This window comes from Ornithodoros turicata, unplaced genomic scaffold (assembly GCF_037126465.1).
Source record: "Ornithodoros turicata isolate Travis unplaced genomic scaffold, ASM3712646v1 Chromosome34, whole genome shotgun sequence".
NCBI classification, from domain to species: domain Eukaryota; kingdom Metazoa; phylum Arthropoda; class Arachnida; order Ixodida; family Argasidae; genus Ornithodoros; species Ornithodoros turicata.
Genome location: NW_026999361.1, coordinates 1331713 through 1355655, shown reverse-complemented (window position 1 = coordinate 1355655; position 23943 = coordinate 1331713). Strand labels below are relative to the sequence as shown.

The window sequence follows — 23943 nt, the reverse complement described above, 5'->3', positions numbered from 1 at the left end:
TGCGTTGTCTGGAGTCGTACATCTCGCGTACCTTCCATCACCGTGCTGCTTACTCCGAACTTAAAATTCTCTCATGCCAACGTTCAAGGTATCCGCTAGAGGAGCAGCTTCTTCAAACTTCAAGATAACGAGTTTGCAGACTGGCCTATGGACATAATTTGCATAATATTCAACAAGTTCTACAGTCAGGATACTAGCATGAGAACACTCTTGCGTACGGGTGCCTCGAGCAAGCTCGCCGGAGGGACCGGCAACTGGAGCAACAGTCCTGGAACCAACGCACCAACAACCGCTTCGTCCTTCATGGACTTCGCGTTATTATTACTCTTATTATTTTTCTGTGGTGCTCTCACCTCACCTGCCCTGACTCAAAAGAGATTAGGCAAACCTAAATTCAAACAATTGCTTTCAATTTGACATCTCTGACTACGAGAAAAAGCTGGAAACGCTACAACGAGAGCTCTAACTTCAGGTAAGTACCATTCGTTAGAACAGGTAATTATGGGATCGTATTATAGTAGCGAGGCTTTTGTGAGTATTCTGTGAGAGGAAAAAGCATAATGCGACTGACATCCAACCACGCGGCTTTTTCGATATCATTTCAAACGTTGTGTACACCAGTCATGTGCAACTCATTAATGCCTTCGCGTCAGTCAAAATCATGTCTATTGAAGTCTGACGTAGGAAACGAACATGAAGTAATTTAATCGCAAGTGTGCTTCGGCAAATGGTCATAGCAGACGACGCGTGGTAATCATCAGCTGTCATCATGCTTTTTCTGTTGCGCATACGAGGCTCAAGGCCTATTAAGTTGTATAGATACTTAAATTCTTCAAAATTCGTTTCATACACCGCGATTTTCATATTCTTATGCATATCATCATATTTTACCACATTTTACGCTAACGCCGTGCAACGACAACGACATCGGCACCATTCATCCATGGCGGCAGGTAAACGCAAGTAAACATTGCAGTTTTAGCAACGGCAAAGTAGCTTCTAGTGTGTAGCTTGCAGCAGCCGTTACTCTTGTCCTCGAGGTACTAGAAGTGTGGTGCTCTGTCAGTGGAGACTATATTGGGATCTTCACTATTTTGATATCACCCTTTGTTCCTTGCTGTTAGTGCTGATTGTCCAGGATGAAAAAACAGTTTCAGAAGCACCCAGAACAGAGGTTCTAGGAGCAAGACCGACCCCCCTATGCTCAAGTAAGTGAGAAAAAACAGTCTTGATCTACCATATAGAACACAGAATGTTATGTGTAGCCGTAGTAGCCGTAGAGAATTCACGTTGGTGGCAGTAGTTTATCCAGAACCGCAAGCTCGGGGGTTGTTGCAAACAAATTGGGGGTGCAGTTACATTGTAACGGTGGTATACAGGAAAAAATGGGGCATTAGGGCAGGGGGGGGGGCATCTTGGTAGATCACTGCCTAGCGATTAATGCTGTGCCTAGCAATTAGTGATGCAAAAAGATCGAAGTCTTCGATGTCGATAAATGTCAACATCGTGAAAGAATAATCGATACAGTCGACTAAAATATCGATAATTCGTTCATATAATAATAAAAAGTTTATACTACTACTACTACTAATAATAATGATTTGTCAATATTTTTAAAAGAAATGGTTGAAAAGCCATCACACCGTTACTTGAACAATTGCAAAAAGTTGCCCATGTTTTATTATCTTCGATGCATATTACTGTTGAGGCACATCATGAAGACAGCGATGGACAAGATGCATTACAAGGACCAATATGAGGATACATCTTCAATTATCGTGTCCGAAAGATTGGGGAGTAATTAGTGCAGTTTAGTTTAGTGTAGTATAGTTTAAGTGAGTACAGAGGGTGTCGACATCTTCCGGTACGCAGCAGCTGACCTGCCTCCTCTCTTCCTCAAGGAGTGGATGCTTGCGGATAGGAACCACTCTAGCAACAGAAAATCCCCGGTTTGGACTACCACATATGTAGGGAGTGACTTTTTCGGGTTAAACCCGATTCCGCCCGGTTATTCCCCCCTCGGATCTGACCTCCAACCAATACCTGATTTCTACCAGAATTCCAGTCACCATGAAATCCTCAAGTGACATTTCCACTGAAAGATGAACACAGGTCGCCACACATGCAAGGATGGATCACTTACGGCCCAGCAATACAGCATTGTCTATGCCTTCGGGGATTAGCAATGGTTGGTCACACACACACAACAAAGGAAAGGACTTAATAGACAAGAGGAGAAACAATAGGGTTCTTCGTTTTTGGGTTTTATGATTTTAAAATTTTGGGGGTGGGGGTGGAGGTGGGGGAATCTGGTGCCATTTACACGTGAGAAATCGGGCACTACGATCTTGATTTGATATGTCATCGGGGAATTTTTGGGTGAAACGAAAGGCATATGAAACAAGCCACTGCTGTGACACTTGGACGAGAAACAAGAAACCTTATATTTCTGCTCGGAACTGGGGCAGTGAATGACCGCGGTATTCAAACCCTTGCCCGAGTTTCACAAAAGCTTGTCTTTGACTCCTGCGGGAGGGAATCATAAAAGGAGGGCTAATAGGTTGTCACAAATAGCTCTCTTCGCTGATATTATGATTCACTTTTCCGACAGTTTGCCTAGTACGGTGAGTTGAAGAACTGCAAGGATTTCGTGTAGATATCGGGTTTTATCCGAATCCTTGAAAACTTGTTCGGGGTGAACTAGCTTGTAAAATCGGGTTTTACCTGAAAACGAAGAACCCTAAGAAACAACAACACCGGATAACACCCGAAGGCACAATTATCGCCCGATTTCTCCCTGAGTTACAGAATTAAAAATAGCGTCCGATTTTTACTCCCTGAATCTGAGAAAGACATTTCACCCAAAAAAAGTCACTTCCTACGTATACGGTACATGCTTGGCTAAGTTCTTCCGCAGGTTCCAATGTGTCCCCATCCAACGTGTCCAATGTACCCCCGTTCGATTCATAAAGTTTTCGAAACTAACAAAGTTTTCCCCTAACGTGCGTCACATCTTTACAGGAAATATCGGCATTGTGTTGTGAAACGAAATAAAGTCGGGGAGAGTGAAAAATACGTAAATTTTGGTTAAAGGGGCAATAAACAGGTGTACAAGGCGCACTGTTTTTGAATGTATCGTGATACGTTGACGACAGTGAACGTTTTCAAAAAACTGTTGTCGCAAAAAAGTAAATAATGACGCCAAACCGACTGAACATTCACTGCACTCTTTCGCCCTTATGCTCCGCCCTGCGATCTCCTGGCAACAATAGTGACACGTCATTTTGACGTCGCGCATCATCAGCCATTTTGAATGTGGGACGCCTATACATCAATTTTGTTGTAATATCGAGAGGTGAGGTCAACTCTAAACACATTCCCACTTGTCAAATCCAAGATAGCCAGTTCAAACCGTACCAAAACCCCTCAATATTATATTTCACGTGCGTACTATGTTTCCGGTGCTGTATTGCTCCGCGAAGTCACCGCGATGTCCCCACAACCGGTTCTCTCGCGAGCTGCAGCTTGTCTCAGTGGGGTCCGTCATTGGCTAGGAGAGCGAAAACTCCCCCACTTCCAGCGCCTAGAATTCGGTGTTGCTATACGCTGGAACATAATGACGTGACTCGGTTCCAAGGATAAGGAGAGACTCGCGTGGATTATGCACTTTGAATGGCATTGTTTCGTGTTAAAGACGCTAGCTAGAAGCAAAAGAATTTCATATTTGAATATCGTGAGCTATGTTCTTTCATTGGGCATAATAATTGGAGAATGTTCCTTGACCTGTTTTGTGCCCCTTTAATAAACATGTTGACCCGCTCCTTTTGTCGTATCCTGTCCGCTCGTAGGAGCCACCGAATCACGGATATTTCTGTCAGCATGCATATCGAAAATCTTTATCGACATGAATATTGATATTTTAAAAGCATCGATAGCATAGCAGGCATAAAGTAATGATAATATCGATATCATTCCATCCCTATGAGCAAATATGTTTGACAGACGGCAACAATTTCTGCGGGACGACGTAGGGGAAGTACCATTAATGCATGTACATCCTCTCAGGTTGCTCCCCATTAATTGCGTCGTCTTCTGCGGAATTTGATTATCTTACTGAGAGTTGCACAGATTGTTGATATAGCCCTTTGGGTGTGCTAAATCTGTAGGTCAGGATGTTTTTGTTTCCTCGCATGTAATTCGTCAGTTGAGAATCTCTGCAAACATTGGGCGTGCCTTGTCACACGATTGGTGTTGTCACGTCCATACATGAACACGTGCAGTCTCAGTTTTGTGGCATCCCAAGGTCAGCCTGCTGCAACTCATGGAGGTTGGAGGTCGGGTGATGGTTTGCGGATTACACAGAGGTCCAAACACCCGGTCCACGATCTCTGACTCCTGTAATGCCCACCCCCTTCCCTTGGTGAGTGTCCCCCACTTGCCCCACCCCAGGGGCCCTATCCTCGTCAAAAGTAATCGACCTCGATTACTTTACGTCACAAGCTGTAGGGCGGGGCTGCCACGGAATACTCCGCCCTTAAATCCCGCCCGTTTCAATTGAAATTTATACCTAGTTTTCCTTCGCAGCCTCTCGGCCCTAATCTCGGACCGCGACCCTACGTCATTTTGACGTAACAATGACGTAAAAGATTAGTTTCAAAGCTGAAAAGTAATCTAGCGAAAGAGGGTCGATTACTTTGAGCGGCGATAGGTTTCGTGATGGGTCCGCATGTGCATGTCCGTTTATTGTGTTGTATAAAGTCTGTATGTGCTCGTCACAACAAAAAATTCATGTCTTTCTTCGTTTGTGTTTAATGATGAGAAAAAAGCACCGCGTAACACCGTTTCTCTGCGCCGATCGCGGCATCGTATGCGTGAAAGCGGCGGGCTTTTCGAAGCGTCGTCCGAGCCGTACGTCGTACAATCAATGTTATTGCAACGTAGCGGTGTGCATACAAAAAACTCTTCGATCAAAGTTCACTGTTTCTTGAGTAAAACTATCAATGCTCATTTGCGGTATCATTACCACCCCCACAGCTCACGAGCAAAACAAGCATATTGAAATGCGAATTATCATTTCGCATATCGAGCACACGAGCACACAGAAAAATATAAAGAAAAGCTCATAAATAAAGCTCAAGATTTAAAGGACGAACCGATTTCTCATAAACGCGTTTACGGCTCGCGCCACACTGTCCGTTCGACCCTTTGCAATGATCCTTCGCGCTTTTATCGTTTTGTCAGTTTTGTTGCCTGCCATCAGTGCCATCTCACGGGTACATACCGAATTATAAATGCCAAGTACAATCACGGTGTCACACAAACATTGCCGTCTTGCACACCTGTACGTCAAGAAAAATGACAAACAGCAAAAAAGGAAATTACGAGCGTGCTTTTCCACGCATTTTCTACGAAATTCAGTTTTATGCCGGTAGAGTTTTCTGTTTCCGACACCTAAGAGCCGAAGCAACAAGGCAGGGCAGGCAGATCACAGGTGTGGTCTTCGGATTCTCAGTAGGAAACACCGATAAGGCGGGTCGCTTTCCAAGATAACACGTGGGGCGATTGGTTGATAGAAGGTGTCAACCACTTTTAATATTCACGCCTTTTTCGATTGTGCACCAATGACAGAAGAAATTTCAAGTAATCGAGGTAGATTACTTTGACCAGGATAGGGCCCCAGGTGTAGGTATCTCTGGACTTGACCTTCCAGCAGATACACGCACATGTTGTAAATTAAACAGTGCAGTATTTGCCACAGTACACAGTGTGAGCATGCTGATGTGTCTTCTGCAAATAATTTCTGGGACTTCTCTAGTGGACATTTGGCAGTAGCATTAATTTGCAATTGTTAGGCAGTGCATCGGCTGATTGCTGTTGTACAGATTTTGGAGGATTCATCTCCGGCGTAAGTAAGTTGCCTTTGCAGAGTGCAGTATTAGATGCTAGCAGAAACAAAACCTTTTTAAGACATCAGGAAGGGAGAGGAGAAAACGTAATACCCCTTTGTGCGCCATCAAACCTATCATCTCGGGTACGTGACGGCAGCATGACACTTACCCGACCATGTAACCCTGCCAATTTTTTTTGTGCGTAAACAAGTAGCTTGCGTCCCTTTGTGTCCAGACAAGAGTTTACGGAACACTGGAGTGACGTGTTGCCCAATTGGAGGGAAATGCCAGCAGTGACACAGCGGACACACTTATTGAGAGGTGCATAGAATACCCTGTCACCTGTCTGTAAGTGCATAATGGGAGCCTATAAATGTGCTTGTAACTTCTAGAGTTACATATGGTAGGAGAGGGAAACATTTGCGGCTCGGAAGAAGTACAGAACGTGCAAATGCAAACAGATAAACGAAAGTATGTACCACCAGCAATGTAACATGTGTTCCTATTTGTAGGTTCTTTTTCGTGCGATATGTCATTCTAGGTGACAGAACCCCCCCATTTGGAGCAATAGTTCCCCAATGCGTGGATTTTTCCACTTTTCCAAGTATTCGGAGTATTGGCATTGGGTTCCTTGGAAACATTCAAATTTGACTCAGAATTGAAATAAACACTCCAGAAGCGATTTCAAGTGTCAGTCAAATATTTGTAATTTGAAGTTTTGCGATTTGCGCAATTCTAATAACAGCCCTCGAGATAGATTTGCCCAACAGCTATGTGGACATTATCCATTGCACAAATTGCTTCCTGGTACGGAAGAGTTGGAGAGGGGAAGCTTCCCTCCATTGCCAAGTGCTCCATGTTGGAAATTCGAAGCATTCTTATATAAGTACCATCACATTAGGGCCCAGCACCGGCCGGGCTTGTTATTGGCTGTGTGCTCTGGGCAGGGCTGTGCGCAGACCGACAAAGTACGCCACCAAACGCGGGCCGGGCCGGGCCCGGTCCGACAAACATGCTTCCGAGAGTCATAATCGACCGGGTCACGCAGCTAATTCCATGCAATGGAAGACTATTAGTTCATATCATCACATGCTCTCGTCATTCCTGTGCATATATTTGCAAAAACAAGCAAGGGACACTGCATTATGCGTATGATTCTCAAAGCCACTTTACATTGCTCCTGACTCCTCACGTATTCCACAAACGTATTTGCAAAGCTTGGTGAGAGGGGTAAGGACTGGGAGGAGTTTGTCGACAGCATCGTATATCTCCATAAAAAGTTGGTGGTATAACGATAATGCGCTTGCCCACATGCGCTCTGGATTTAATTTGATATCGTACTGTTCTGGTGTTAAAACTACAGTTCTTGTATGTTTCTGGCCATGTCTTCTGTTCTTATAAATTTACTTATACAATCGTTTGATAAGCGCTAGAAATGCGTACATCACGGTTGGAAATACTAAGCCGGGATATATGCACTGTGTCGCCGGGCTGGGCTCTATTCGCTGAGTCACCGGGCCAGGCCCCATAAAAATATGAAGGACCGGGGCGGGCCATTTTTCGATGTGCCAGGGCCGGGTCGGGTCCGGAAAAATCTGCCCGTGCAAGGCTCTACGTCACATTTCTTTGTTGAGAAGAAGCCATGGTTACAAGTGATTCCATCAAAAGCCTCTTCTATCTTACTGGGGGAACTCTGATCACACACAGGGGGTACTAAACACAGATCACTCTCCTAGGAACATTGGTGTGCTGAGTAGGCTCCCCTTTTTTTGGTGCTATCAAATCGGGAGTATGAGACACCGGGAGTGGTCACTAAACAGCAGAGAGCAACTTTGGTGCACTACACTGCTCAGTCACTGGTGCTGCTTCCAGTTGTCTGCTCATGCAGTGTGCAAACGCAGTACACGTTGGCTTAGTCTGAACCTAAGCAATGCTGGAAGAGATGACAGCAATTATTGGGGCTTCTCCTTGTAGTAACAAATAACGAAATGGCAAAGATGGAAATTTGTAATAGACACCATGGGAGCTATTAGTACTGTAAAGATGGCTGCACGGCGTGAAGGTGCCTGCGTTAAGGCACCGCATTTCTCGCGAATAACCGCCGACGTCTGTGTAAATGCCATTCGCTAATAAAAAGCATGACAACAGCTATAAAGGTATGAAAGTTTACTGAAATCAGGGCATTGGGTAGCATAGAAATTCCGTATTTTGCTTCCGAGCCCACATTTCGAAGATGGTACTGCCGCTGTGGGCACCTGTGCGAGTGGCACTTGTGTCGCGTTAAGTGGGTGTAGCCTGAAAGACTCATTTAACACACCCATTGTGTCGCTGCTTTAATGGATGCATTGTTGAGCATCCTCACATTCTGTAAGCTTGTGACAACTGTTGCTGTACTTCTTATTTCGAACAGTTTTTCTTCTCATTAACAGAGACCTGAAGGGACAAGTTCCAGCCCTTGGTATTTGCAGCTCCGAGAAATGGAGCTCTCCCCAAAGTTTAGCAGTCAGCTCACAAGAGTAAAATCTGAACCTTCTGATGCTGCATTCCTCCCAGAACACCAGTACAACCAGTCTTCATCAGGAGACGAGAGTTACGGTAAAATAATATTTGTAAGCTATGTACTCGGTTTGTGAATGCTTTCTGGAATGTTCCTCAGGAACATGTAATACAATTGTGTAAACTATGCACTACACTCGGAATGTAGATCTTCTGGGCAATGTCTCTGGGGTAGGTGTGACACAGGCGTCCCAGTCGACCCTGCAGCTATAGAGCCGTTTTACTCCACATTCATCACTGATACAGTGACGGAAGTGCTGCTCCAGTCACAGGGTGCTGTGCCATCCTGCTCCGTAGAGGGCATTTTTGCTGAACAAGAGAGAAACTGATGTTCTGAGGCTGGAACAACATAGAATGGACAGATACAAACAAAGCCTCAAATTGCCTAAGAAATCAACGATGAAAGATGAAAGTCACTGAAAAGGATAGCCAGCTGTAGGGATCGAACCCGCGTCTTCTGGATTACCGGTCCAGGGCTCGATTTCCTTCGTACGAATGTGTGTATGAGTGAGCAAAAAAATGTAAGAGTGAAAGGAGGGCGAGTGAGAGTGAGTGGCTGGTTTGTCGTCCCTTCAGATGACGCACCCCGAAAGTCGCTGGAGAGGCGTGTTAGCTTAGCTCAATTGGTAGAGCCCTGGACCGGTAATCCAGAAGATGTGGGTTCGATCCCTACAGCTGGCTAACCTTTTCAGTGACTTTCATCTTTCATCATTGATTATTGCTGAGTTTGTGTCAAAGTGGCACCAAAGCGTGAAGTTTGTGACGGCTTCGCACGAAGGTCGCGCGTGTCACGATAAAAGGAAACCCGAAGTGAATGAGTTGCACCAGCGTTTCACAAAATTTAAACGTGAGAGGGAGCTGTCGCAGCGACTTACTAGTCGGCTAATCGGTCGAAGTCGATGCCAGCCATGCCTATTAGAGCCCTGCGCGGATTAGATTTTTGGCATCCGCAACCGACCCGCATCCACACACACATTATCCGATCCGCATCTGCAGCATACACAACAGTTTATATTCACATCCGATCCGCTGAGCAAAACGCACCTTCCACATCCGATCCGCAAAATCTGCACATTTCGAAGGCCGTGTAAAGACCGCCGGAAGCATGCTGGTATAATTTCGGACGCCTCCATGCTGTCGTAGAGGGACTCACAACGACAAGCAAAGGTAAACCTTTCAACAGCCTTTCAACGAACGCAATATGGAGAGACTTTTGGAACGCGTGGAACGCTACCATGCCGGTGTCCGCATGGTTCGAGACGCCTCCTCTCCCGTCTTGGCCGTGCATGGTCAAAGGTGAACCTGAGCATGTGCTTGCTGTCGGCGCGCAATACAAATAAATTGATGATGGAAAAAAAATTACAGCACGCGGTATATCCGCATCCGAACCGCTGCTTTCTTATCCGCATTTCCCTGGGTTCGTTGTCTGACAGGACGGCTCCGTGGTTTTGGCATGCTCAGATACGACGGGCAGCCATCGAATATCTGCGGCACTGCATCTTCTTGAAGCTTTGGCTTTCCTCGCGTGTGCAACACTTTCTCACCGTTGATAACGAATTTGTCGTGCCACACGACGTCGCTGTGGTCAAAGTGCTTCTCGCAGACACGTGTGTGAGGAGAGTCAAAACTGAACCGCCCACCTTCAATGCGAGGAATGGCACGTTTGCACTTCTCACGCTTGTCATGATCCGCAGGAAACGCGAACACGGATACCTTGCCACCTCCTGGATACTCAGAGCGACATTTCCTATCGCAGCATGTTTCTAGCATGCTGTTAGCACACAGTTATCACGCGACAACAGCCGTAACACGTGTACCTCAAAGTAGTGCAGAAGTCATTTTTAACACCCTGTTTTTTTCCTATACAACTGTTAAGTAGGACAGTAAGATGTACCATGAGAAGTAATTCACACCACAGAGTCATAATTATCGCGGAAATTGAATTTAAAATACGCCGCAAAAAGTGTAACGGTGCGCAATGGTGGTGAAGAGCAGTATCAGCCTGTGACCTGCCTGAAACCTCGCGCTGATGCTATAAGGAGAACGCTCGCTGATTGGTCTAGAGAAATGTTGTCTGGTACTCCGCTGTCGTCTGCTACTCGGCTGATCGGGGTTCTGAAAAAGCCTTTCTCCCGGTTCGGTAATGATTCGGCCGCTCCTTCTATCCCCAATTCTCCGGGAGAACTGGCAAAACTGGTTTACGGGGGACAAGGCGCTGACCTACTGACCGGCGAACCAGAATGAGTTCTCCTTATAACGTAATCGGTGACGTGGTATCATACCTTCTCCTCCTCGTTATACCTGGAGTGGTGTGTTAAGGGTGAACGCGTAAAGCCTTGTTTATGCGAGTTTTTTTTCTGGGAAACAAATTGCACACATCAACACCTTTCAAGCCATCTGGTAAAATGACACACACACTTTCATCAGACATCTTAATCTGAAATTTTTTTTGGATGGCCCTTTGTACTCCTTTAATGGGAGACTCATGCGTTTCCCTTCCAGTTTCCTAAGGCAACGCCACCACGCGGGCGCTCTGGTTCCTGGGGAAGGCTTCCCCGTAGAGTTACGGAGAAGCTGCGTAGCCAGGAAGCTATCAAGGGACCATGGTATAATTGATGCAAGCACCTACATTGATATAAGCAGATGACCTCGAAGATGATCTCCTGCGCTGTGCTCCCGCTTGTGTGCCTGGCTTATGTCATCGTGGTATTAGCTGCCGAGGCAGATCTTTAAAACTTATTCATTTAATATGTAAGCTGTTTTCGTAAGTCGACTGTTAGGTGGTGATGAACGTTACCGTATCACTCTCGTACATACGTTCCCAAATGTGATCGTCCCTTAAACGACACAAGGTGCCAAGGAAGGTTTTGTGGGCTGATGTTTTTGTGTGTGATATGTCTAGATAAACAGAGGTGTAACAGAGCATAACCTGATTCACAAAGGAGACAGATTACCGCATATCACTTGACTTGAAGCTTTGCAGTGTGACTTACCATTCCTTTTTTGCTTTACCTTAGGAGCGTCTCGAGGGATGATCCAAATTAAAGAAGAACCTGCAGACGACTGTCCAAATGAGCATCCAATCGTAGAAGTCAAAACTGAGCCTTACAACACTGCAATTTTGGAGGAACGGGACCAGGTGGGACACTGCTATGACTCAAAGTCAGAAGGTGATGCAAAATGATCAATTGACTTAGTCACAAACAAAAACTGAGTAGCATGGTGTGCACAAAAGAATGGAATGCAACAGAGATGCCTTACAGTTTTCTGTCAGGCACTAATGATCTTTTGCAGCGCATGATCTCTTCTACGGAGAGTTGCATTAAATAGCCGGTTATCCACTTCTGCTTCGCACCTAGCAGACGCGGTGTCATGCATTGTTCGTGCGCTCCGAAAGCCTCCGCAGCTTTCTCAATATCGTGTTTGGATCCCGCGAACCTTCCGAGTACGTCTATTGCAGTGCGTCTTCTGTAAGGCTCTCCAGTGCTATGGCATGTTTGACCCCGTCAAGAGAATCATCTAGTCTGGTTTCGTCACTTGCGCTGCCACGCAAATGAAGCGTTTCCCGCAGGCGTGCGATGGCGACTTGTGGCTCGTGCTCTTTGCTGTTACCTTCGTCCTGTACTTGGCCGCAACCGGACAGTTCAAAATTATTGCGTACAGGAGAAACCTCAGAATGAATATCCCCAACCTTTCAGGGACTCAAACTTCCTTTTGTAGGCACCAGGTTCCTCCTGAGCCTAATCGCGCGTGCCATCTTTCACCGTTAGGACAGGACTCTGCTTGTGTGCTTCGTTTTCATGACACTAAAATCTGCTTTGGGGTCATAAACCCTTTCTCGTTCTTTCGCTGTATCGAAAGTATTTAGTTGTAGCGGGAGTTAAGATGCATCGACCTCTATGACCCTCTGCCGGGGAATCTAAATTATTTCGGTCTATCGCAGATTTTGTTATGTCGCATTTCGTTGTAACGAGGTTTGACCATAATGTAATCCATCCTATCCTACTCGCTCTGCTTTTAAATGCTGTTAATGGGACTATTGCAATCGTCGCGGTTGATTCTGAAACTAGAGTGCCATTTCACTGCTTGTTCATCACTGACAATGACCCCTAAAATCTAACATGGATTAGTGGAGTTGTTTCTGTACAACTTGATGTAATGCATAACAAGAGCAGACGATGGATGTTGAGAGCATACTGGGACTCCCTCTCCGCAAACGTCACTTGAACAAGACCAATAAGTGAGCACCCTTCGACATGGACAAAATCAATCATGGGTGCGTCAGAGAAACTTTGATGGCCGACTGCTGGGTGGATGCGATGGATGGCATCCACGTTCTGGTTCGATCCTCTCACGTGTGGGTGCCAGATTGTGGGCAGTGATCTGCGGTTCGTCTGGCATCGCAAACCAACTTGTAAACCTGGGAAAAAACGAGACCACAAGCCACAGCGACCTCGAACCACTTTAGTCGCGTCTTTTTCGACATGTATACAACAATTTCAGCATTGACATCTGCGAGTTAAAGCTGATAATTAAAAAGTTAGAACATTAATTACCACTCAACGATTGACAAGGGGAGATGGAAAAAATATTTTTGGATAGACCACACAACTGCCAAGCACGTACAGTTGGTTCCATTTGTGTAGAGCACTCTGTTTTTTCTTTAGCCTCTGGCCCTTTTCGGTGTGACACGCTGTATAGTACGGGAAGATAAATTTATCTCCATATTTTGCGTAAGAGTTCGGAGTTCTTCGTTTGAGCTGACGTGGATGGGTAGAGTATCCAGGAAAACGGTGAGGTGATTGCTGTTAGAAAGCGAATCATAGGTGGGCAGTATGTGATGAATGCCAACGTCCCCGAAGTTTCAAAGGGACCATGAAATTTTTTTTGTGAATTCCGCGTGTGCTTTGCATTACCAAATACTTCCTCCGGGTACCTGTACCATACAATAAGGATCGAGCCCCCCTCCCCTCACCCCCACCCCAATTACAGCCGCAAAATATTTCGTGACACTCGCACCCTTTGTTTCATCTAGAGGGGTTATTATTGCAAGTGTAGCTTAGACATGGGGCAGCAGCTCTGCCTCCACCAGTACTCAACGACACACCATGAATCGGCAACAACTTTATTTTTAAGATGAGAAATGGAAAGTCTCACTAGGCGTTGAAAGCTGTTACGATGCGTTTGTATTCGTGATGTTATGTTGCAAACATCATGCAGAAAGTGTCAGATCTCAGTTATCTCGCGACGAAAAACACCCAATTATAGAAAGCATCAGACAGCAGAAGCACACGAAAATGAAGTTAAACTGCTCGAGAGCTCACGACACAGTGCATTACATCAGAATGGCAAAAACCACACAGAGTATCTCATCAAATGTATGACTGCGCATTTATCTCGCTTTGATAGGGCTGATTGTAGTAACTACTGTCCAAATATTTCACATTCGCCTATAAATGCACGTGCCACAGTGCCACCAACGGCTTGTAATCTTCACTGCTTTCAAAGGTATCAGAAATGCAACTGGAACCTCATGTTTGCATGACAGGTTGTCACACCTTAGTAGGTTCCCCTCACTCTCTCTGTGGAGGAGTGCATGTCGCCCAGCCCACTTTCACTCGGGCGAGTCCATTTTGATGCCACAAAAATTCACAAGAAAAGGATGACTTTCCTGAAAGTCGATTTGTGTGCAATGTGCTACCGTATTTTCTCGATTATAAGACAACCTTTTTTTCCAAAATCCAGTGTTCCAAAGTTGGGGGCCGTCCTATATTCGAATATGTGGGCCACAACGAGGGCAGGGGAGAGGCGGAAGCAGGTGACGGGATCACCCAATAACGCGGCGGGACCGATATCATGTCTTGCGGTGTCAGCGCGATGCAAATACGGCAATACGGGCACAATGGGGACAGCATTCATTCTTCATTCACTGTCATGGCGTTGGTCTCTGGCGTTTTGATGAAAAGTTAGCAGTTTCGTAAATACAGCAACAATTTAGCGGTGGCAAGGCGGTTTCAAGTACAGTATTGGAAATAAGTGTTACAAGGTGGCTAATGCAGGGAGAGATCAAGAATTGTGCCAGCGCAGTGAATTTTGCACACTTAGTGCAATGTACCTGACGATGTTGTCGTGCACACTCTTAAGAAATATGGTTTGTCAAACTTTTTGGACGAAACGGAGGACAATGAGCTGTGCGCAGTTAGCAACGAAGAACACAGTAGTGTAGAAAGTGATGACAAATAAACTGTATTGTGCATTGATTCCAACTGCTATTCCGCCTCCCAATCCCTGTTTACTTTCTTTCCAAATTCGTGTACCCTAAACTGGGGGTCGTCTTATATTATTTGAGGTCATCTTAGGTTCGAGAAAATACGGTATCACCCATTTGCCAGTGTGCTTTTAGTTGAACAACAAGTGATAACCCCTGTACCACAGACACTTTCAATCCTCATTGAGCCAACGCTCATTGAGCTCAGTGCGGATCCGGCGCTGCTGCACAGACACGTCCGCGTAGGATCGAACTCTAATCCTGCTTAACCCTATCCAGTTTGTTAAACGGGATTGAAATTCTCAAGACTGATTGGAGGCCGTCATTGGCATCTTCGAACTCGGCGAATTTGTAGTAGTAAACAAAACCATTACATTAATCTGCAAATGTTCCTATACAGGCCCATGGAATTTAACGGTTATGGTTTTAGTCTTAGGTGTGACGGGCGACTGCGTTTTCCAATTTGTTTGATCTCGACCACTCTCGACACCGCGCCCCCCCGTAAAGACTTAGTACACCCCACAATACGGAAGCGGATGTTGTTATTCTGGACTTTTTGTAAACATTTTTTTCAATCCCAGTGTACTACCTCGGGGCTGCTAGCGCTGCCTGTCGATGAGCCAACCTTTCAGTATGCATTGAGTTAGAAAATGTAGCAGCATCGTGCACTGAACGCTCTTGAGAAGCTCGATGTGGGACGGATTCAATCCGAATTGAAAGTGCCTTGTGACAGGGGTGTGAGACTATGGAGTATATAAAGTTGGGTGGGTCATATTCAAGATCAACAAGTTATACAGTGAACCCTCGTTAATATGACCCCCGATAATATGACATACTCACTTTTTGACCATTCTTCTTGGAAACCGTTCCGCTGCCATGTAAATCCATCTTGTTAGTATGACAATCCGCTTATCCGACTATGACTGAGATTTTTTTCACAACTAGGGTCAAACGCAGGTATCATCTTCTCATTATTATGACCACGTCACATGACCAGCAGAGTAGTCCCAGCGAGAGGTTACACACATACCTCAGGCAGAGGGTGACACGTGTTAAAGTAGGGCGCGTAGGTTTGGGATGACTCCTGATGTTGTTGACCTCGGAATTACTCATAGTGCTTTTCGAACTGCCAAAGCACTGTAGTGCTTAAAACAGCAGTGACCACGAGACCAGGTCACACTGTGCTGCTGCTGTTGTGCACCTAAGAATGACCGGAACGAAGCGATCTCTGGTGTCAACGGATTGTGAGTTTCTCGTGAGTACGAAAATTCGCTTTATGACCAAAATCTGTGGGAACGGTGGTGGTAATATTAACAAAGGTTCACTGTACTCGTATTTTTCGGACCTGGTACTGTCGGTGAAGCATGGAATATGAAAAGGCAGAAAAAAAAAACGAAATCATCTCAATGCAAAAGCGGGACAAAAGGCAGCATCCACAAAGTGTTGCGTAATCCTGCTACAAGAGCAGAGCGAGAGAAACAGCAGGGGAGGTATTTCTTTAAGGCCCCCGATCGCGGGGAATCGTTTACGGAGGTCAGTGGGAGGTAGCACCGCTCTGTGTCACCTCTTGGGAAGGAGAGAAGAGGAAAGCTTAAATTGCAGTTTGCCTGGCGCTTTAAGGGACGGTCGCCTCCGGAAACTCGTCTATGAAGACGATGCCACTGAGGAGAATGCAGGCAAGAGGGGTCGCTGATATTGTCGAAGGAGTGCAAAATGCAAAGAAAACCGTACTAGGGCCGCCATACCTGAATTCTGCTGTCGGACGACGATATCGGTACTGGTGTGATTACCTCTTCATCCGCATGAGCTCGCACGCAGCATCATCAGCATGTTTGTTCTCATGCAGGCCAGTAATGCCTTGCACCCACTGGAACTAGACACTGCGGCCTGAGGCGAGTAATTCATTGCACCGCTCTATGATCCTTGTGCAGTATGAGGCTATCAGCTGTAACGTTGCCTGGCTCTCAGTCGTGATCGTCCATATTGTCCACTAATGAATGCAATGTGTATGACAATGCTTCGTAGATGGCATATAGCTCTGCCCCTGTTGAGGATGTTTCATGAGAAAGCTTAAGTCCCTGCTGGATGGTATAACTTGGCAAGTGGAATGCGTCCTTGGGGCTGCCAGGTGCAACAGATCCATCCATGTACTGCTTGCGACATGGTTGTCTGAAATCAGCACCCCGTGGTTTAAACCATCTCAAATATCCAGGTGTTGCAAGATAATTGATTTTGAGTAAGAAACACATGCAGCATATGGTCCACCTTTAAATATAATATCGGAACCACATGTTCGAGAGCAATCAAGGAAATATGGGCTGCAGAACTAGTTACAGGCGATTTCAGACAACCGTGTCGCAAGCAGTACACTTCCCTTCATTGGTGGTGTGCGTGTTTAAATATTCCAGAACAAGTTGGTGCACGATGACCGAGGGCACGTTGCTCATCTTTGCTAGGCCAGGAATGTCTGTATGTACTGAAGGGGTATAAACAGTCCACATAGGTGGTGCATATTTTTATTAAAACTTATTAATTAATTTATATATACTGTTGACCAGAGGGTCATTACAGGAGCAGGAGAAAAGAGAGCTACACTGAAGGCATGATTTTACAAAATAAGCATGCATACATACAAAATAAACGTAGCAAAATACGGATACAGACAGAACAGACACTGTGAGTAATTCTAGCGCGCATCATTGCACTAGCATATCATGCATGGAAACCCAATATAAACTCTGAGCACCTGTACTACACTAACACTAACACATACTAAACATACACTATAAATGCCAACTCTAAATCCAGTGTACAACTCTAATCATAGATCTAATTAAACAAGGATGAAAGCCGGTCATTATTATTTGGCCTTTTTGGCCAGTTATTATTGGCCTACACTTTCCAGATACACATGGTCTAAGGCGATGAGGTCTTTCAATATCACGAGGATTCAAGGTGGTATCGAGCATGTCTGAACATAAGGTCCTAACCTTGATTTCTTATTGTTCCCATGTCTCCGAACGACTATCGTCAATTCCACTAATTGTCAGGTTATTCTGCCGGTCTCGATTTTCAATGTAGTCTATGTGATTCAGAAGGGAAACAACAGATGCCTTTAAACCAGCAAGCTCCTGTGATGCTTCGGTAATCCTATAATCCAGTCCATGAAACCGTTTCAGTTTGATCTCAGTATTCTGGATTCTTGAAGTCACTGTTTCCTGATCATCACTAATCTCTTTTAATTGCTCTACAATAGATGTTTGTTGGGATTGAACATTACGTATGAGGTTAACACCATCCAATAGTTGCTGGATTCGATTTTCAGTCAGAGGACCGGGGTTCTCTTCTATGTCCCCCGAATTCTACAGCAGGAGCCTTTGATGCCCTAGATTTTCACAAAAAGCACATAACACTTTGAAGTTCGATAAACAGTGCGGACTCGAGACAAGCAGCTGGCAAACATCGTTACTACAATAAGAGTAAGCATTATCATAACAAACCTGGAAAACTGAAGAAGGTAGCTTTATGCATTGCCGAAGCTGCTGTCTCCGAGTCCACTGAAGAATAGGTCCAGAGACACGACTTTTATAGGCTGGGGTGGCGTCGCTGCACAAGACACATGGAGTGATTCAGGCAGTAAGAACCAGCCATCCAAAACTGTTGAAGCGGGAGTATTTCGATAATCTGTTGGCCTTGATGATGAGAGAAGCAACTGCAATATGAAGACGGGAGGTTTTAGGCATCATGCCGAAGCTGCTGTCCCTGAGTTCACTGGAGAGTAGGTCCAGAGGCGCGACTTTTATAGGCTGGGGTGCGTCGCTGCTGTACCATATGAACGAGTCAGATCCACATCCGGTTGACAAAGAAACTGATCAACATTGTCCGTACAAGACACGTGGAGTGATTCAGACAATAGGAACCAGCCATCCAAAACTGTTGAAGCGGACATATTTCGATAACCTGTTGGCCTTGATGACGAGAAAAGCAACTGCAAAATGAACACAGGAGGTTTTAGGCATCTGTCTCCAAGTCCAAGTGAGGTCCAAGTGAGGTCCAAGAGAGTCGGAGTTCATACGAGGAGTGCGCAGTTGACGATGATACACAGCTTGTTAGGTGGGAAACTGCAGAGCTAAATGTAAACGATGCGCAGTTTGACTCTATGGGCTGGAAGTATGGTGCCGGATGAGAAATCGTGTGTAGACATTGACTGCCTCCCTGTCTCGCAAGATATGTGCCGGTGGTTCCTTCGCTTCAGCTAGGACGAAGTATGTCTCGGTGCTCATAAGAACTCCTAGGTATACTCGGAGGCTGCATGCTTGGATCCAGTAAAGTTGTTGTGGTTGTTTTCCTCGTTTCTCTCTGCTTGCTCGGTAACCCAGGAAAAAGACGTCTGGGATACTCAAGCATAACTTGTTTATTTACACAACGAGAATATTTACAGGAACAAACTTACAACTCGACGAGACAGCCTGGCTGGTCTGCCAGCTACGGAGTCCGGCAGCCAAGTCGACCTCAATCGTTCACACGCGGCTTTTAAAAGCGCTGTAGCGAAATTCACAGTTCTCAGAAATACACCACACGTGCTAAAACATTCACATACAACACTGTCTCAAGGCTCGCCTTCTCGGAATCAATCTCCGTCTTAGGACATATAACACAAAGCAAACCAATTTGAATACACTCTTACTTTCACTGTCTCTGCTGTAAGCTTTCTCCAACCTGTCAGGGTCACTTTCCCCCCAAATCCAGTTCTTGTACAAGAAACACCTACTACCGAAATACAGCCGACAGTAAGAATGACGACTGCTATACAAAAGCTTCGGCCGACCCACTGTCTAGGTCGTCCTCTTCTGAGAACGCCATACATTGGGCAGCCAGCTCTAAGCTAATCCCTCAGTCGCTCGGAGTTGCAACGATGGACACTGTAACGATAACGTAGCGTACAAACATGACGGAAGTAAAAGAGGCAATTTCGTCGGATCGCAAGTTAAACCTTTACAGATCCGTAGGAGATCCAGCTCTCCGTTTCTACTGAGGCCATGTAGGACCGGCAAGCTTAAGGTTCGTAATATCAAGGAGTAGTAGTAGTGTTGTGGTCAACCGGGGACGTGAAAGAAACCAGCACAGACACACACAAGATGGGCGCCTCTGGCAGCGAAAGGAATGCTTTGTACAGCTCCGGTCAACCTTAATAATAACACTGGAAAAAATGTGGTATCTGAGCATGATTACAGCAACCCCTTGGGGCCACGAGGAAATCTTAATTGAACAAAATTATTCTGCTAGTTTAATGCGAGGATTTTGTTCGCTTGACATTCCCCCAGTGCCTCAAGGGTGACTGTTATCCTGCTGGGAAATGAGACCGAATTTTTTCCGGTGTTGTTATTAAGGACCAGAGCTGTACCTTTCGGTTCTGGTTGAACTTCAGCGTCACCTCGCAGGAAACTCTGGAGTTGCAATCATGAATAGTTACAAACCACGACAGCTGATGGCAGTTTCACTGGTTGTGCATGAGTGTATTTCTGAGGTCTTAACTTCACTGTAAATGTTTTGTTTATGCTACAACTTCTAGGAGTCATCTTGCGCCTAATGCAATGTCTCCAGTGCACAGTTTGCCTGTCATTTAAGTCACAGAACGGTCGAAAATGGCCATCAGCAGAAATGCGCTGTTTTGTGGTTGTAGCGAGCCATTGTTGTGAGCCATTGCCATAACTAATATAAAAATATTACATTATACCGCCCTCAGCAAATCATAAAACGACACGACGCAGAAAACTAGACAGCGCTAACTTGTTTCGTTCTTGCTAGGTCTCTCGATGAACAGCAGCGGTTATCGTGAATGTTACCTTACTCTCTTGGCTCCATTGGGCCTTCACAAATATATCCATCTAAAAATGAAGGTAGTACTGCCCTGGCTAAAGAAAACGAGTTTTCCAAAGGTGTCGGTGTCGTCACAACAAAAGATGCTGCAGCGGCGCGAGGGTAGGAGTGGGACTGCAGCCCGAAGGAGTTGTATAAAATCGAGGGAGAAATACATGGTGCTTCTGTGGGGATGGCATGGTTCCCCAGAAAGGCAGTCACAATGTAAGGGTGTCATATTAACGAGTGCCATAATAACAAGTGCCATAATAACGAGTGTGGGCTGTACCAAACTGTCTGCGCTCTCAATGTCCGATTTCTGCACTTTCAGGAGCAAAAGAAAGCAGTGGTAGGCTCCATATTAAGGCCGAACCCAGAGACACTTGCAATCAAGAATCTTCAGGTTACACCTCTTCAAATGTACAGTTTGAGATCAGCACAACAACAGTTGAACTACAATTGGAAAGCACTGCACTAATCACTACTGACGATCGACCCAGTGAGCAACCCTTAGTTCAGAGCAAGACCCAAGAGGCAAGCAAATCATCGATGTTTGGCCACGAGAGAGACAGGCTGTATAAGAGCAGCACTTGTTTGGACACATGTGTAGACAGTGGCCACTTAGATGTTCATCCCCAAACTCACAAAACAAAGACATTTACCTGCGACACATGTTCTGCGAAATTCCGTCATGCATCATCTCTGCGAGTGCATGCAAAGCGTTGCACAGGAGAAGGGTTGCTCAAGTCCAAGGTATGTGCACTTGCATGTGCATCGAGCGCATGCAAGTGCAATCTCAGCCCTGCAGAGTCCAGCCACAGTATCTGCCTGCAGCTTCACAAGTACACACACATTGTGAAGAAGCGCTTCAAGTGTGATCTCTGTCCTGCAGAATTCAGCCATAGCACGAGCCTGGCCTGTCACAAGCGAGAACACACAGGCGCGAAGCCATACAAATGCAATCTTTGCCCTGCAGAGTTCAGCAAGAGTGCAAGGCTGCGAGATCACCAGAGAACACACACGAGTGAGAGGCCATACAAGTGCGACCTCTGTCCTGCACAGTTCAGGTATAGCGCAGTCCTGAGGTATCACAACCGAAAACATACAGGCGAGAAGCCATACAAGTGCGATCTTTGTCCTGCACAGTTCATCCATGGCTTGAGCCTGTCATATCACAAGCACAAACACACTGGAAAAAAGCCCTACAAGTGTGATCTCTGTCCCGCAGAGTTCATTGAGATCACGAAGCTGCGGTATCACATGCGAAAACACACGGGTGAGAAGCCCTACAAGTGCGACCTCTGTCCTGCAGAGTTCACCCACAGCTTTAGCCTGTCGCGCCACAAGCGAAAGCACACAGGTGAGAAGCCCTTCAAGTGCGACCTCTGTGCTGCAGAGTTCAGCTGTGGTGCAAACCTGTCTCGTCACAAGCGGGGACACGTTGGCGAGAAGCCCTACAAGTGTGATCTCTGCCCTGCAGAGTTCAGCCGCAGCCAATCCTTGGCATATCACAAGCGAGCACACACAGGCGAGAAGCCACACAAGTGCGACCTCTGTCCTGCACAGTTCAGCCAAAGCAAGAGCTTGCGCAATCACAAGTGGGCACACGAGGGCAAGAAGCCATATAAGTGTGACCTCTGTCCTGCAGAGTTCAGTCATGGCACCAGCCTGCTTTATCACAAGCGAAAACACACAGACAAGAAGCCCTATAAGTGTGATCTCTGTCCTGCAGAGTTCTCCCATGGCACAAGCCTGTTTAATCACAAGCAAAAACATGCAGGCAAGAAGCCCTACAAGTGCAGCCTCTGTCCTGCAGAGTTCTGCCATGGCACGAGCCTAAGGTATCACAAGCGAGTACACACAGGCGAGAAGCCCTATAAGTGCGACCTCTGTCCTGCAGAGTTCACCCAGAGCACGAGCTTGCAGAATCACAAATGGGCACACGTGAGCGATGGTCCCTACAAGTGCGACCTGTGTACTGCGAAGTTCAGCTGTAGAAGCAGCCTGTCACGCCACAAGCAGATACACACAAGTGAGGAGTCATACGAGGTCATTCCTGTTCTGCAAACTTGAGGCAGATCACGAAGCTGCAGCGTTACTGTAAGCCAGAGAACCAGCAGAGCACAGACCAGTGTCCTCACAAGTGTGCTGTGCCCACGTGGGATAGTACGTGAATAAGTGCTGAGGCCACGTACACATGAAAGAGGGTGTCCAAGTGTCAGTTATGTTCTGTTGCATGTCCTGGTGACCTAAAGGACCACATGGCAATGCACAGGGAGGAAAGGCTGTACAGATGCAATATGTATGAACGCGCATCTTACTTCTGTTGGATGCTTGTTTTGAAACTCGGAACGCATGGACAGTGCGAGGTTAAAAAGAGTTGGATTGGAGCCGGGTTGGGTGGTTATGGGCGTGTGAAATATCAAATAGGCATACCCAGTGCAAAGAAACAAGCAGACATGGAAAGATCATCACACAGGCCCAGAACTTCCAGCTAAAGTTTAATTCCTTTATTTCTATGAGCAAAATTCTTATTCCCCTTTCATTATTCTTGGCACAAACACGTTTTACATATTATATGTCCTACAGCTGCTCAACTGATGAAGTAAACAAATAAATGAACTTGAAGAAATGGAAAATAATTCTGCAAGATGTACTATAACCAAACTCCTGAGATATACCTTTTGCGTCACGAGCATCTGTTGTGGAATGCATTACAGTTTGTTAATGACGTCGCTGGAGTTATTATTGACAGGCTCTTTTCTGTGGTACGAGAGATTAAAACTGCTGACCTCAGTTCTCATGCTGTGCTGGTGACTGGACACTACAACAATCCCTCTGCAACTTGACGTTACTGCATCCTTCTCGAATTGAGAGTAATATCATTTGGTGAAGTGATTGGCCTTGTGTGTGCAATGAGGGAAAGCTGCATGTGAGAGCCCTCTCACCGTCACCATCACCACCCCCTGCATATAGAGTGTTGAGTGACATTTGCTCGCCCCTTGAATCTTACAGTCACAGATTTTTGGATTTTTCCTATAGAAGAAGAAATATGGGGTATCCCTGGTAGGGAAGTGATGGGCAGTGATGTGATGCGATGTGATGTGAGACATTTTCATAGGTGTGGTTCATTACAATATGGACGCATTGTATTGCATGGCAGGACACAGAGGAAAAAATAATTATTATTCTACGTGTCGTACTTAGCGTGATACGAGCCCTCGAACGCACTCCCAAGCAAAGCGCAGACGTCCCAGATCTCCCAGTTGCGTTCATTCCCATTGGCAGCTGTAAGCACGTCACTTCTCGTGCGCTGCCTCAGTGGCGGCGGTGAGGTCTGTGATGTCAAAGTTGCGGTATCCGCGGTGCCCA

At 45.9% G+C, this 23943-nt stretch overlaps 1 protein-coding gene across 4 annotated transcripts; it reads left to right on the top strand.

Annotated features, from left to right (window-relative positions):
- Nucleotides 1-952: 952 nt before the first annotated feature.
- LOC135373898 (zinc finger protein 883-like) lies at nt 953-23367 on the top strand. 4 transcript variants are annotated; one of them, XM_064606935.1, is made up of 6 exons: nt 953-1040; nt 1125-1208; nt 4205-4420; nt 8318-8483; nt 11462-11614; nt 20903-23367. In XM_064606935.1, exons 3-6 carry the CDS (start codon nt 4322-4324, stop codon nt 22642-22644), a joined length of 2160 nt encoding a protein of 719 aa, XP_064463005.1. In that variant the 5' UTR covers nt 953-1040; nt 1125-1208; nt 4205-4321; the 3' UTR covers nt 22645-23367. The 4 variants fall into 4 exon arrangements, with proteins under 4 accessions (XP_064463005.1, XP_064463007.1, XP_064463006.1 ...); XM_064606936.1 differs by having other exon boundaries at nt 956-1061; XM_064606937.1 differs by lacking the exon at nt 4205-4420.
- The last annotated feature ends 576 nt before the right edge of the window (nt 23368-23943 follow it).